Raw genomic sequence first — 14481 nt, 5'->3', positions numbered from 1 at the left:
CAGGAGAAACATGAGACAGGAGAAACATGAGGCAGCAGAAACATGAGGCAGGAGAATCATGAGGCAGGAGAAACATGAGGCAGCAGAAACATGAGGCAGGAGAAACATGAGGCAGGAGAAACAGGTCTTTAACTGGATGTCCCACAGCCAGAAGCTGCTGGGATTTGTAAGGGTTTCAACTCCTGAGCTCATGTCTTCGCTCTCTGTCCTTCCCTTTCTGTTCACTTCAAATAAAACCACCAAAGTCACAAAATCTTAGAAAAAGAGTTTTCAAAAAGTCTCAGTGGTCATGTATGAATGAGTTCTGATCACATTGTTTGTAATTAACCATGGAGAAAACCCTACCTTTTTGTCCTAAAGTGGCTGAGAGTCCTGTGTCTCTTCATTCTCTCGACTTAGCGATACAAAATCCAGTGAAGAACCTGTCTAGTAACCTACAGAGGGAGGGTTACTATGTCACCTGTGTGCTGCTTCACTTCCTGTTTGATCTGTCCTAGTTCTTAAGAATGATCACCTTCGTTATGAGAGCAACCTGACAACTTAAATATCAGGTTGCTTGTCTCTGTTGTTCTAACACACTAAATGGACAAAATGGTGTCTTGCAAATCATCATGAACCTTTTAATTTTTTTATCATATTACGGCTACAAATGCCAAAAGTTATTACATAGTTTTCAACATTTTAACACATAAGTGTCTAACCATATTTATATTGAGGCACCTTTTATTCTGATACCCCTAAATAAAACTATGTGACACAAACTCCCTTCAGAAGTTACCAAATATTTGTTAGAGATATGGTCAGGCGATAATACCCAATAGAGTCTATGTAATGTATTTTCACATGTATTAAGTGACAGCAGATCTTTGACTTTATCAAATGTGCTCTACAAATCTAGTTAGAAATATTTTTTCTAAGCTGGAGATCTCAGCAGTAAGAAATGGAGTACGGAAGGTAAAAGTTGAACTACCGGTTACTAATGAAGATGGAATTTGTTTTCCTTTACAAGTGATGAGACGTCAGCCAATGAAAGACTAGAAATAAAGTACCAGATAAACCTGCAGATCACATAAGGAAGGCATCTGTAAAAGTCATGGTGAATGTGATGAGCTTACTGTCAGCTGCCATTTGAAGCACATCCACATGTGCAGAAATAGGTTTGCATATGTTTGTTTGTCTGCCATGACATGCATTTCTAAAAGGACAAAAAAAATCTCTGTAGTTTAATAAACAAGAATTGTTCAAAAAGTGCATGGAGAGTTTTCAATTCATTCTAGTTTACGATACATTTTTGAGTTTTAATCAAATTTGTTAATGTATTTCGTTTATCTGTAAAAGTAAAACAATATTAAATTACCGTTTGATGCCTTTAGAAGCTGTAATATGTCAGCATTATTAGAAATTGTGAACATCCTTCCTTGACATCTGTTCAGCTGTCCCCTAAGGGAATATTCATACAGAGACGCACTGGAGCTTCTTAAAGTAACCTATGAAACAGTAAGGCCGTTGTGATTTTTTACATTTTCTCATTTGTGATCTAAAATAGCCTGACCACTTGATTCTAATCTCCCCTCAGTGCCACGTCTGGGCTTTCTCCCATTGAAGTGAATTTCTCCAGTAAAATTTCAAACTGGCCAATCATCAAACAGGAGAAGTTGTGAACGATGATATAAATTTTCTTTTAGACTTGAAGCCTGACTGTAGTTCTAGGAATGCCAGCAAAGAAAGTGAATGAAGCTGTTCAGTCAGTGTTGGCCTTCCTTAATATTAGCAGCTGCCTCATTCAGCTCAGCATTTCTCTCTTAGCAAAGGATGGTTATTTATGGCAGGGAGATTCCCTGGACCGTAAGTTTGTAGTGACGAACAAGAGCATTAAATACGTCACGGGCAAAGATTAGGATCAGGAAACCCATTTTCACCGAGCAGGAAATAATCGTTCCTCTATAGACACGTTACAGCATCAACTCACCATGCAAAAAATTACTTACTGATGATCAATACCATTAGTTTTACCTGTCAGGTTGTAAACATAACGTGCTAAATCTTAAATGTATGCTTTATTAAAAATAGAGACAGTGATTTGCCACGAATTGACAAGTGGATTAGAGTGCTTTGGAAATTTTGGAGATCTTGTAGTTCACAGCATAAGAGTAGGAAACTACAATAAAGATCCTTCAGTTTCTAAAAAAGAAGAAAAAAGGTCTAACCAACCTGTCAGTGACAGTTATATGGGTGTAATAAAAATTTACTTTTCTGTGAGATCAGCTTACACTTTAAGGTTCAGCTGGCAACATTTTCCAGCATTTAATGATAATACGGTAGAAGACGCATAGCTCCACTGTTCAATCTGTCCAGCATTTTAAAGACAGCGTGACTTCTGAATGTTAGATGTGGCTGATTTTTCTAATAAGCTTTAAAAATGTTAGAATTTTCCTTATGCAGGAGAAAACACTTGGTCCCCTACCCCCATTTTAGCAAGGATACTCTGTCAAGTCTGCAGGGCCGCTATATATAGCCAGCAGACAGGACTCCTTTGCAGCCTCGGCTCTCACCAGTGTATGAAGGTATGTGGTCGGGAATGTGTGCATCCACACTGATGTGTGTCTGTCAACAGAACAGAACTGAACTGATCCTTTGAGCAATTTGTAAATTGTGAACACCTAGTTCAACAAATCCTCACAAATGTATTCTATAAAGATCTTACAACTTCTGTAATGTACTCATTGTACCAAGTCCTAAAAACTAATATTAATATTCAGCTCTGATCAAAGGTTTTCATACATGTATTGCAGGATTTAATTTTATGATTGACAATATGATAACCTTTTTTGTAGATACCATTAAACTGGCCTTTCAGGAGCAAATGACACAGTGGAGACAGATTGCCTATGACGAAGTCAGGACATCTGCCCCACCTTTGCAATCACATCCTTCAAATGGCATTTGAATCAGAGTGTTGAAGTAATGTACAGTCAGAATAAAGACTTCACACTTTTTGTTTTCAAAGACCACTTTACAAAAATTCATAAACTCCTTTGACAACCATTTATTTTTCAAAGTATCATAGGCATAATTCTCCATGTCCAAAACAAATACAATCAAATAATATGAACTGCTAGTTCAGAGGTATGTACTTTTGAAATTTAAGACATCTGCATGAAATGTTTTTGTAAAAGGGGTTAATTTTAACAAGACTGATAAAAAAAACGAAAACATTTGATGCACCCCAAAAAACTAAAAAATAAATAAAAAATCAGCGGCCAAAGATATTTTTGGCACAAAGATATATTATTAATCTAAGCAGCTGAAAAATCTTCTTAAATGTAATTAACCCTGCTGAAAGCATACATACTGTATTTTGAAAAATTCCTCCAAAGTGGGCAAAAGACACCAAAATGCCCAACCAACTATGGGATAAACGCAGGGGGTAAGCAGGGCTGAAATGAGAAAACCGCTGTTGACCAACTTATCTACTTTGTCCCTATATTTGGAGACTTTTGAATCTTCTCTAGCAACTTTTTATTTAAAAAAGCGAATGCGGTACTCTGTGATGAAAAGCTGTACCATTGTAAACAAACGGAGAATTCAACGGCAGTAGCTACCATTCGACCTACCAAGGCAAAATATTGCAGAACTAATCAAATCTACACAAAAATGACAAAAATTTGTCCCAAAACAAAAAGATAGCAACTATTTAAACCAAAACAAATTACACAATAAGCTATTAAAGTTGTAAACGAACAGCACCATGGCTTCTTAAAAATGTTACAGTGTAGTAGTCATTTTATATTGTAGCATGTAGTTTTGCAGTTAAAACATTCAGTCTTAATTTTACGTTAAAACTTGTCAGTATTGAAAACATATCAGGAAAATCTCCAACAATAACAGGTCATACAGTACATTCATCATGCCATAACAGTGCAAATTAACCCATTGAAAACAATATATTGTTTCTCCATGCATCTGAGGATTACTCAGCGATATAGTCAGTAGGTAATGCAGAAATGACACATCTTAAAGAGATCCCTCAAGTTTACAATTACAACACACAATTATTACCATTGCCAATATTTCATTGATCAAAGTGGTAAATGCAATCAGTTACAAAATTAATTTTTCTTTCTGTCTACTTTGTCAAAGATTTTTGATATTGCCTATAAACTCTCAAACCTTCAAAATTCATCCCAATACTTCTGTTCTGAAATTCTGCCTTACTGAGTGGCTCAATCCAACCTCTCTGGAGCTAACAGTTTTCTAAGATGCATCACATCCGGTAATGGGTTTTTCCTGTAGTCCCTGAGTCTTGGGTGGAAACATGAAGTTCTCAGATCTTCAGGTCGTCCAACCTGCCCTTGTTGTTGCTGTGCTTGCTGGACTGACTGTTTCTACGCTGGTTTTCCACAGGAGTATCAATAACAGGACCGGATGTTTTTGTCTTCTCTGCATCGTCTCCGTCTGATCGGCCTTTTCTCTCTACAGCCATGTTGTCTCTGTTCTGCTTGTAAACTGCTTTGCTGTTGTAGGGGCTGTAAGGAGAGTTTGGCTCTGCTGTGCTGTACTTTGAGTTTGCAGGAAAGGGCTCAGCCACTGTAGAGTGACCTGTAAAGTAGGTGTAGTTTGGAACGAAAGGTATCACCCCCTCACCTAAGGCCTTGGGAGCTTCCCTTTCCATCTTTGACCTTCTGCAGCGAAGACCCTGGTGGCATTTTTTGAAACCTAAATGGTATATTTCCACCAAATTTAGCAGCAGGGACAACGAAGCTACTGCCAGCATGAAAAGGATGAAGACCGTCTTCTCTGTAGGTCGAGAGATGTAGCAGTTCACCACGTTAGGGCAGGGCCAGCGGTCACAGGTGTACATCGGCTTCAGCTCAAACCCATACAGGAAATACTGAGCTACGATGAATGCCACTTCGAAGAGAGTCTTGAAGATGATGTTGAAGACATACGTCCGCAGAAGTGCACCATGCAGACGCACATGGCCCTGATCGTCCTTAATGGAGGCCTTTCCGGGCTTATTGCTAATTAGGTCTTGTTGTTTTTCATTCTTTATGGCAAGGTCCTTGAGTTTCTCCTTCTTCTTTTCCTCCATGCGGACCAGGTGAAGGATGTGACCCAGATAAATAAGAGTAGGCGTGGAGACGAAGATGATCTGCATCACCCAGAAGCGGGTGTGAGATATGGGGAAGGTCTTGTCGTAGCAGACGTTTTGGCAACCGGGCTGCTTGGTGTCGCATGTAAAGCCGGATTGCTCATCTCCCCACACTTTCTCAGCAGCGGCTCCGAGCACCAGGATGCGGAAGATGAACAGCACCGTGAGCCAGACCTTGCCCACCACGGTTGAGTGGAACTGGGCACTCTCCAGCAGCTTCCCCAAGAAGTTCCAGTCCGCCATGGAGGTTCACGAATGATCAACAAAGCCTGGGAACAAACCTGCAAGAATTAGGAAAATTCATTTAAAATTAGTAAAAAAAAATTGTTCAGTAAAAGACAAGAAACCTCTGACTTAAAAATAATGAAAATTAATTCTGAGTTCAACTCAGTTTTCAACAATTTGGGCCGTTGTTGACACACTTTGTGGAAACAGGTGGGGGCAGGACAGTAGCTTCAAAATGACCACAGAAAACTAACCTGTGTCCTACAACAAGGTTCAACCATTTATGCAAAAGCATCAGCTGCCACACCAAAAACACTTAGAAATGTTTCTTTTCTCTGTGGGAATTTAGATTTTATCTGTGCTGATAAACTACTATGAATTGTCAAATGATCTTCTGAGTACTCCTGTTTTTCTTCTAAGCAATATAAAGAACACACATCTGAAATATTGACACAATTAATTTTTTGCCATGAGTTGTGATGTGTGGTGGTGAGTGCGAACACTGAGACCCAGGGTGATGAAGATGAAAGGTGATTTAATGTTTAATTATTAGCTCAAACAGTCCACATTGAGCAGGCAGCACAGTGAAACAAAAGCAGGCAGCACAGTGAAGCAAAAGCAGGCAGCACAGTGAAACAAAAGCAGGCAGCACAGTGAAACAAAAGCAGGCAGCACAGTGAAACAAAAGCAGGCAGCACAGTGAAACAAAAGCTAAGGCTAATTACTGGTAGCAACTGATCAAAAATAAAGAGACAGCACAGGAGAGCTGAAGCAGACACAGGACTCGACAGTTCTACTGTGACAACTCGTACATGCGAGAGACTATGCGACTTACTTTGACAACGACACTCAATATACAAGGATCTGACGAGGGACAGAGACAACAGGTGGGCTAGGTGGCGGAACAAGTCGGCGTCGGGCCGGGGGGCGGGGCTAATGACCGGGCCCTTTATGCCCAAAATAACAAAGCTCATGAAAACACGATTTTATAAAATACTAAAAACCGCAACAAGCTTCGGCACCATGGTGAGCGACTATGTCACGTTGAGTCCATCAAACTTCCTAAGTATCTCTGAGTGATGATGACGTTGTGGATGGTTGGTGACATGTTTTACCCAGAATACACTTAGAGACAATATCGGCGATCAACTTGTAAATTTGTATGCCATAAAGTTAAATGTAAGAATGAAAATAAAGACAGTCTCATGTAGCGCAACATTTTTATTAAATATTTTACGCCCACTGTGTCACTAAAATTAGTCGGTCTTGTAAAGCTTTTAGCAACCATGAGTCAACAATGACTGGGGCAGCATGACATATAATTTACTGGGGAACCTGTTAATATATATATTCTGAACTCAACATTAGAGGATTTATCTTCTCCAGTTGTCATCAGATGAGATGCAGACGTCAATCTGTGAAACCGTATTTTGCCCCACCCCTAGGCCGCCGCCATAATCTCCGCTTAAATACACGAAGGCTAATCAACGAGACAAGACACACCTGGGAAACAATAAGGGAGCAGACGGAAAGACTCACAGGGAACACAGATCTAAATTAACACAAAAAACCAAACATAATTACACAGAAAACTCAAATCCTGACAATTTTGTAATTACCAGATTCTTTATAATTAATATTCTCTACTATAATACTTCAGAAAATGTATTGTGTCTTTTGTATCTATTGTAAGGATCTGTATCTTCATGATAGATACTGATCTCTCATGAAGTCAACCTTTGTTTTTCTTGGTGTGGCGTCCTTAATGTCTGCTAGTAGGAACGTCCTGGACTGTGCGATTCCTGAAGCGGTCTCGGTGAGACTGCTGGGCTTGCCGGGGATCTTGTGACAGTGTGTCCAACCAAACCACGCATGCTGTTTTAAAAATAGTTGCAGTTGTCATTTAAAAGTGAACATATCATTAAACGTATGGAGATTTGAGTATCTGTTCAAAATACAGACTATGAGGCAGAACAGTGGAATCGATATCCACAAGAACCCAGCCATGCTGTTTAACCTGGACTGCTGTCTGTGTTTTCAGGGATCATACAGGTGTTTGATAAAGTATGACACGTTCCTATCTGTCTACTTGGAGAAAGACCTACCTGATAATGTTCATTTCCCTCAGTCTTCAGCTGAGTGGGGCTCTTCACCTCACAGTGGCGCAACTTTAGAGGAAACCGAAGCACAAAGACAATCTTCTACAAGATAGTTTTCACCGAGCAGTGCGTGGAACTGCCTGGTATTATGGCGACTTCCCCAAAGTGCTTGTTCAGAAGAGGAGCCACAGCTAAACCAGATGAAACGTTTCCAATTTGTTGAAACGTCTCAGCTTTTTCTTTTGAACTCAGAGGCAGCTGAAGAGTCCAGCAGATAAGTTGACGTGTTGGTGAGCTCTAAATATAATTCATGGCGTGGGGAGTGGCTGCAATGCTAATCTTTTAGTGACATGAATCCCCCCCTGACTTTGTTTTTGCAGCTTCAGGATCAAGAACTTATCAAGAAATTCAGTCTGAGAATTTAGAAAGTAAACATTTTAGTCGAGCAGAGTTGCTTTAACAGCTACGTTGCCTTACAATCGTATTATGGTACATTTTTTCACAGTTTTGTCACGCTACAACCACAAGCTTTCTTTTATTGTATCAGGAGAGCATAAATGTAATGTGTATGGAATATTCTGTTTCTTTTATTCTCATTCCTATAATTAAAATCTGGGAGAACCACAAGGCTTTAGAAATCACCTTATTAGCAGAAAGAGTCCATCTGCATTGAATTTATTCTCAGTATTAAATGCATGTTTTCTGTTAAGGGCTCAAAAATTTGGTAATGAAGATCAACGTGTCCCCTGGATGTGTCACAGATGAAGTTGTGGAGAGGTTTGTAGCAGAGCTGGGATTAAAACAGAGCACACTAAACACATGAAAAACACACCAAAACTGAAATTGTTGGCTTAGCTATATGCAAAGGAAGCATTGCAAATCCCCCATTAACACATAAAAAAAACACAGTGGTGGCAACATCATGCTGTCAGGATTAAATAACAAAAACATTTGCATAATTTAACTTAGGATTTATAGATGTGCGATTCCGTTTGGTTGAGCTATTGAATAGCTTTTAACACAAAAATGGTTTCAGGATAATAAAAACCTTTTCTTGGCAGCAGTTGTAATTAGATTTTTTCTTCAGCTTGTCATTAGCTGTCAAAAAGTCAGATTAACTTTAACTGTGGCCAATTTAACAACTTTCAGCCAAAAGGGTCAGATCCCAATAATAAAGTATGTCATTACTGCAAAAGCTGATTTACTTTCTTTTTTTTTTTTTACCTGTTTAATTAGGTATTCTGCTTTACAGGGGGAATTTTTGCTTCTACTTGTAGAATCCCACTGCTTCAGTGTTTCTCATTAATACGGACCTAATAGATGGGGAGGTTTTGGCATGTTCCATAAAAAGATAGCGCCCCCTTTTCAGACCCAGCTGTCCTCAGGGTCACTCATTGTGACACACACACACTGACCCCCTTACATGGGGAGGCTATTGATAACCTCAGGACCCTGGACTCAGCTAATTATGAGGACGACAGCAAACTGAGACGCTTGCTCACAGGTGGCAACATGGAAGCTGCCTAAACTCGGTGAAGAAGTTGCTAAATGTGTTAAAGTTTCATCCAGGGTTTTCTCTTTTTCTTCTCTGTATCGATCTGGTTGCAGCTGAAAGGAGCACAGATCAGTTTTAACTTTGGGAAGACTGATACCCTGTGGTTAAATTTGGTATTACAACTTTATTTAGGGAGAAAATACACTGACTCCGCTTATTTAAACTTTAAACACCCAGGTGATAGCTACTTTAATTGCTCCATGAGGGTATTTAGGACTCTTGACATTTTTAGAATGATCCTGTTAGACAACTTGTTAAAAACTTGAGACTCAGGCAAAGGTTCACCATCCAGTGAGCCTAAATGTGCAGCTGAAGCTGTTTAGATGCTATAATGGCCCAGTCAAAGTTCAGAACTCAATCAAATGTAGAGTCAGTGGTTGAAAAAACTTAGTGATGTTCACAGATGCTACGATTGGTTACAAAACATGAAATCAACTTATTGACATTACATTGTAATTTATCTCAGTTGCGCACAACTTAGTCTAGTCAACAAACTCTCAGTAAAATACATTTCTTTGAGGTTGCTAGAAGAAAAACAAACAAACAAAAAAAAACTTCCAGCCAGTGAAATAACACAAGTACACACTTTGAATTTATTCTGTTGTGCTTGGCCAGTGATGACACCACTACAAAAAAAAACAAAAAAAAAACAACAAAAAAAAAAACAAACAAAAGAAACATTACATTTGAATTCTGGGTTTAGCAGTCAGCAATAAACATCAGAGCAAAAATGTGCTATTCAAGTGTATTTCTTCTCATTATTACCTTCTGCTTCCTTTATTCGGAAATGTGATCAGCATTGAAAGTCACCTTAGTGCAAACAATGGTTAAAGTCATTACTTTTCTTCACCACAAAGGTGTAATTCTTAACATGTTACGTTCAAGTCGTCAGATATTTTCCCTTTTAAAATTAATACAGATTCCAATAAATAATTTAATAAATAACATTAAATAACGTTAATAATGATACCGACCGTGGTGCAGGCACATCTTTGCAATGCAACAGTTAATTAATGTTATTATTATTATTATTATTTCTGACAGAATATCTTTGAACTCTTGAATTGCTGGCACAATAAATTGTCTAAATTTCCCTCTTTGAGGCTGAAAGCAGATGTTTCTCATTAAACTATTCCTTTGATTCTCACCAGTTTTAAACTATCTGTGCGTTGGTTAGAATGAACGAAGTTTATGTTGTATCCAAGCTCCCATAGTCGAGTCTCCAGCACTGTGCAGATGCTTACCGCAGGCTTTCCCTACCAGGAATGCCACTTCTGCGATGTTGAGCAGGATACAAACCCCAGACACGGCCAGCATGAAGACGGTGAAGACCGTTTTCTCCGTGGGCCTCGAAACAAAACAGTCCACCGTGTTGGGGCACGGGTACGAGTCACACTTCACCAGCCGGATCATCTTGTAACCGGGATAAATCATGTAGAACAGAAACATAAAAATGACCTCAAAGACAATACGGAACAACAGGCTGATGACGTAAGTCCACCACAGAGCCCCTGTGATTTTCATCTTCTGGGTCTTGATCTGCTCCAGGTCTTTGGGATTGGTTCGCCCCGACAGTTTGTAGAGCCTTTTGTCGACGTGCCGGCGGTGGGCCACGTGCATGGCCACCAGGAGGGCCGGGGTGGAAACCAGGATGAGCTGGAGGGCCCACAGGCGGATGTGAGAGATGGGGAAGAAGTGGTCATAGCAGACACTGTTGCAGCCAGGCTGCTGGGTGTTGCAAGTGAAGCCGGACTTCTCGTCGCCCCACACGGTCTCAGCCGCAACCACCAGGACCAGGATGCGGAATATGAACAAGACAGAGAGCCAGATGCGGCCGATGCCAGTGGAGTGTCTGTTAACGCCGCTAACCACAGCATAAAAGGATGCCCAGTTCATTTTTGGTTCCGGGTCTGTAGCAATAATAATGAAAAAAAGCATAGCAAAAGGTCAACAAATGAAAAGCATCTGTGAAAAACAACTCAAAAAATATGTACGAAATGCATTTTAGTCAGCATCGACACAAAAACAAGCAATTAAGATGTAAACATTTGATGAAACCGCCAGCTTCTGATGATCCACGTTCATAAAATCACACCCACTCACAGAACCACAGGACTGCAAATGAGCGTAGTTGGAGATGACTAAGAAACATTATTTTAACCATAACAGAATGGGGACACACTGGAGAAGTGATAAAATCGTGGGAAAAAAGGCAAATAAATGTTTTCAGTAAAACTTTATGACATGTATTTTAAAAAGGAAAAAAGCAACAAGTGAAAAGAAAACATTGGAATAAACATCAAAGCATCTCAGAGAAAAAAATGTTGTAGAAGAGTTAAATGCAGATAAAATATGAATTTTATTGTGTTTTTTTTTCATTATGTGAAACTAAATGTCACACTGTGTAATGAAATTAACTTCTGTTCAGCACACTTTTCAAAATAAAAGTTTTTTTGAAGTGCAGCTCTTTATTAATTTTATTTTACTCATGTTTGTAGATATAATGCTCAGCAAATAGCTAATCTAACAGTAATTCCTACTTAAACAAATCTAAGGCCGATGCATACTTCCTAACAGCAGACAGCTTCTACTCTGTGAAAACAAAAAAATTAATGCAGCAAAGATGTTTCATGTAAAAATTCAAGAGCAGACATCCCTGTAAGTCTTTACATGTCTCTCCCACAGCACCGCACTACCTTCATATTTCTTCGTCTCATCACAGCAACACGGTTCTGCCCAGAATATGAGTCAAAAACAAGCAGCGAAGAGAGAATGAAACCTTTCTAGTAAAAGTTAAAAACTGTAATTGGACTTGTATTACATGAGGTTTGTGTGCTGGATAATTTGAGATTGGTTGGAGCAAGCTTTGATTAATTTAGCGATTCTGCTATTGCTAATACCTTTAACACCGAGGTAGTTGTGGATTTTAAGGTAAAAATGTTTGCATGTACAACTTTTAGAAATATTTAAAAGTTGTTTTTTTTTGTACCGTTTTGGTAATTCTACATCTTAGTTGCAAACTATTACCTTTTTCCAGAGGTTGTGCCAATGAAAATTTAACTAACTTGGAAAAACAAGAGCATTTAAAACAATTGTCAGAATTTAATACATTTCACAACATAATTTTTACAATGAATTATTGCTTAAAATTAACCTCAAAAATGTATATAAATTGTTTCCATTGTCTGTAATTTTGTAGGTTAAACTCAACCTAACCTTTTGTTTTATTGGTTAATTTTGGCTGAGTGGTGTCCAAAGTCAGTCTTTATGGACCAGCGTCCTGCACGTTTCAGTTCAGTCCCTGGTTCAACACATCCAATGATAGGTAAGCAGCAAGCCTCTGCAGAACAAAGAGGTTGTTGGATCATTTGAAGGAGCTGTGTTGGAGAAGAGACACATCTGAAGCTGGCGGGTCACCGACCCTTTAAAACCCGTTATACACGGTGACCTCAGGGTTGTGTAATTTAGTACCAATAACGAAAAGTTTCTTGTTATGTGCAGTGTTACTATGACCAGCTAATTATTGTATTGTATAATTATTGTTGGTGTTTTTTCTCTTTTAATGACATTTTCAAGTTGAAAATTTTAGGAGATACAAATTTGTATAGAATTATAAACTGTTATAGATTTTTCCACAAGCAAATCTGAAAATAATCTCAAAAAGAAATACATTTGAGATCCTATGAACGCTTACTGAATTAGATTTTTATTTGGAGCGTTCGCTGTTAGATAGCGTTCTCATTATTGAATCTGTCGACACTTTTTTTTTATTACCTAAACAAAGACGGATTAAATCCTGAATTCCAGTGAAAAAGCAGAAAATATTTTCTTGTCTTACATCACAATTTCTATCTTCTATGATTGATCACTTAAAACATTGATATTTGCTATATATTTAGGACAGTTTTTAAATAAAAGAAAAAAAAAATATTAGGGATTTTCTAGATGACAACAGGGTTGTGATTTAAATCAGACATTTGACAGGCGCTGTAAAGAAGACCGAATAAGTAAGTTTGCATAAAATCTTAAAATATGGTATGTTTCAAACCTTTTTCCAATCCGGCATTTTTAATTTAAGTTGTTCAGGGTTCTTTTGAATGAAAAAAAAAAATAATAAAAAATTAAAATCCAGGTTTTAAAGGTGTTTTGACATCATTAATTTATTTTAATAAATATTCTGCGGTGGGCTGGCGACCCTGCCTCTCACCTGATGATCGCTAGTCGCTAGGCACCAGACCCCCTTCAAGGATAACTGTGCTAAGATGTCAGATGGATTTAGGGAATAGGAATGTGCCATTAAAAAAACAGACTCATAAACAAACATGCACCTTCAGTTAAAAGTTACAACTTAAGCGTTAATCTGCATTGTACAGCAAAAATGAACTTCAATTGATCACAATGTTTTCTCTAAAAGAATTTCAGGATTTAAATTTATATAGTCTGCTCATCAGTCATCCATCATAAAATGCATCAAACCCCGGCCCAGGTATGAATGTCAGAGTTGTTACCAGGCTCCGCTGGAGGTGTCAGAGGCATAGGAGGCAGTGTGGAGAACAAAAGTTGACCTGCTGGTTTGGCATGGATGTGGATCCAGAGGAGGGAGGAAACCTCTCTGTCCCCCCTGTGAAGTTGGCCGCTCACTTAAGAGCAACACAGACACCCGACATCATGCGTCATGTGACACATGTTAACAAGACGTCATGATGCAGGGTGGGCACCTGTGCCCAGTGTAACAGGGCACCTTTGGTTACAACAACTGAAGCCTTGAGATCACTTATAAAGTTTGTTGAAAACTGAAAAAAACCAAAAAGTTTTCCAAAAAAAACAAAAACCTTATTTGTCATTCAAGTCTCGGTTGATGTTTTTACATAAAACATACGAAACATATTTCAAAACAGACTAGTTTTCATACAACCGCATTCAATTTCAGTTTCAATCTAATTTATGTGACGCGACAGAATACGAGAAACCGATTGAAAACGCTGAATGCCTCTCTAAGAATTTGACACCCAACTGTGAAACACATGAAAAAAAAAAATTAGAAGAGCTTACCGTCAGCTGCGGTTTTGAATCAAGTTCATCCAGAAACATTTGTATAAGCAGATTTCTTTTTTCAATCTGCGACCGTGTATACGAGTATCAGAGCACCATGACTTTGCATTGCTAATGATTTTGCTCACACTAGCCACTGCCCTGCACTGAGAAGGTCATATGCCTCTATTCAAAGATTTTGCATACAATGGCCCCATTTACGAGGACAAAACAAACGGCCTCAGAGTCCAGATGAAACGTTTTCATTTCTGCACAAGAATCTGAGTGGGGGACCGCTGTCTGTCCTCTTGTCCTCATTGTGCTGTGTTGGAGAGAGTACATGGAGGATGTTTTTTGACGCAATATGGAGTAAGAAATGAAAGGTCAAAAGTAGAACTGAGTCACGAAACCAAAAGATA

The 14481-nt window shown here is 38.8% G+C and overlaps 3 protein-coding genes across 8 annotated transcripts in view; all 3 read right to left on the bottom strand.

Annotated features, from left to right (window-relative positions):
• Positions 1–424, bottom strand: part of LOC103133961 (gap junction alpha-3 protein-like) — a 7256-nt gene extending 6832 nt beyond the window's left edge. The window contains exon 1 of the mRNA XM_007545977.1: positions 346–424. The gene's annotated coding sequence lies outside the window, so the exon portion shown is untranslated. The remainder of the gene's footprint in view (positions 1–345) is intronic.
• Positions 425–3029: 2605 nt separating this feature from the next.
• On the bottom strand, positions 3030–7755 carry gja2 (gap junction protein, alpha 2). 3 transcript variants are annotated; one of them, XM_016668347.1, is made up of 3 exons: positions 7483–7755; positions 7115–7252; positions 3030–5433 (listed from the first exon to the last, which is right to left on the bottom strand). In XM_016668347.1, exon 3 carries the CDS (start codon positions 5393–5395, stop codon positions 4325–4327), a length of 1071 nt encoding a protein of 356 aa, XP_016523833.1. In that variant the 5' UTR covers positions 5396–5433; positions 7115–7252; positions 7483–7755; the 3' UTR covers positions 3030–4324. The 3 variants fall into 3 exon arrangements, with proteins under 3 accessions (XP_016523833.1, XP_007546038.1, XP_007546037.1); XM_007545976.2 differs by lacking the exon at positions 7115–7252; XM_007545975.2 differs by lacking the exons at positions 7115–7252; positions 7483–7755 and adding an exon at positions 6213–6685.
• A 1841-nt stretch (positions 7756–9596) lies between these two features.
• LOC103133959 (gap junction beta-1 protein-like) lies at positions 9597–14210 on the bottom strand. 4 transcript variants are annotated; one of them, XM_016668349.1, is made up of 3 exons: positions 14084–14210; positions 13239–13288; positions 9597–10941 (listed from the first exon to the last, which is right to left on the bottom strand). In XM_016668349.1, the coding sequence occupies exon 3, from the start codon at positions 10925–10927 to the stop codon at positions 10205–10207; it is 723 nt and encodes a 240-aa protein (XP_016523835.1). In that variant the 5' UTR covers positions 10928–10941; positions 13239–13288; positions 14084–14210; the 3' UTR covers positions 9597–10204. The 4 variants fall into 4 exon arrangements, with proteins under 4 accessions (XP_016523835.1, XP_007546036.1, XP_007546035.1 ...); XM_007545974.2 differs by lacking the exon at positions 14084–14210 and adding an exon at positions 13540–14072; XM_007545973.2 differs by lacking the exon at positions 13239–13288 and having other exon boundaries at positions 14084–14209.
• Between the last annotated feature and the right edge of the window lie 271 nt (positions 14211–14481).

The sequence above is a fragment of the Poecilia formosa genome, unplaced genomic scaffold (genome assembly GCF_000485575.1).
Source record: "Poecilia formosa unplaced genomic scaffold, Poecilia_formosa-5.1.2 Scaffold14, whole genome shotgun sequence".
Classification (NCBI taxonomy): domain Eukaryota; kingdom Metazoa; phylum Chordata; class Actinopteri; order Cyprinodontiformes; family Poeciliidae; genus Poecilia; species Poecilia formosa.
This window is presented reverse-complemented; position numbering and strand designations above follow the sequence as displayed.

Coding starts and splice junctions, on each gene's coding strand:
- LOC103133959 (XM_007545971.2), bottom strand. CDS start 13,567: ATGCCTCTGACACCTCCAGCGGAGCCTG. Junction 10,942..13,539: donor GACACCTCCAGCGGAGCCTG/GTAACAACTCTG, acceptor TTATTGCTACAG/ACCCGGAACCAAAAATGAAC.
- gja2 (XM_016668347.1), bottom strand. CDS start 5,395: ATGGCGGACTGGAACTTCTTGGGGAAGCTGCTGGAGAGTGCCCAGTTC.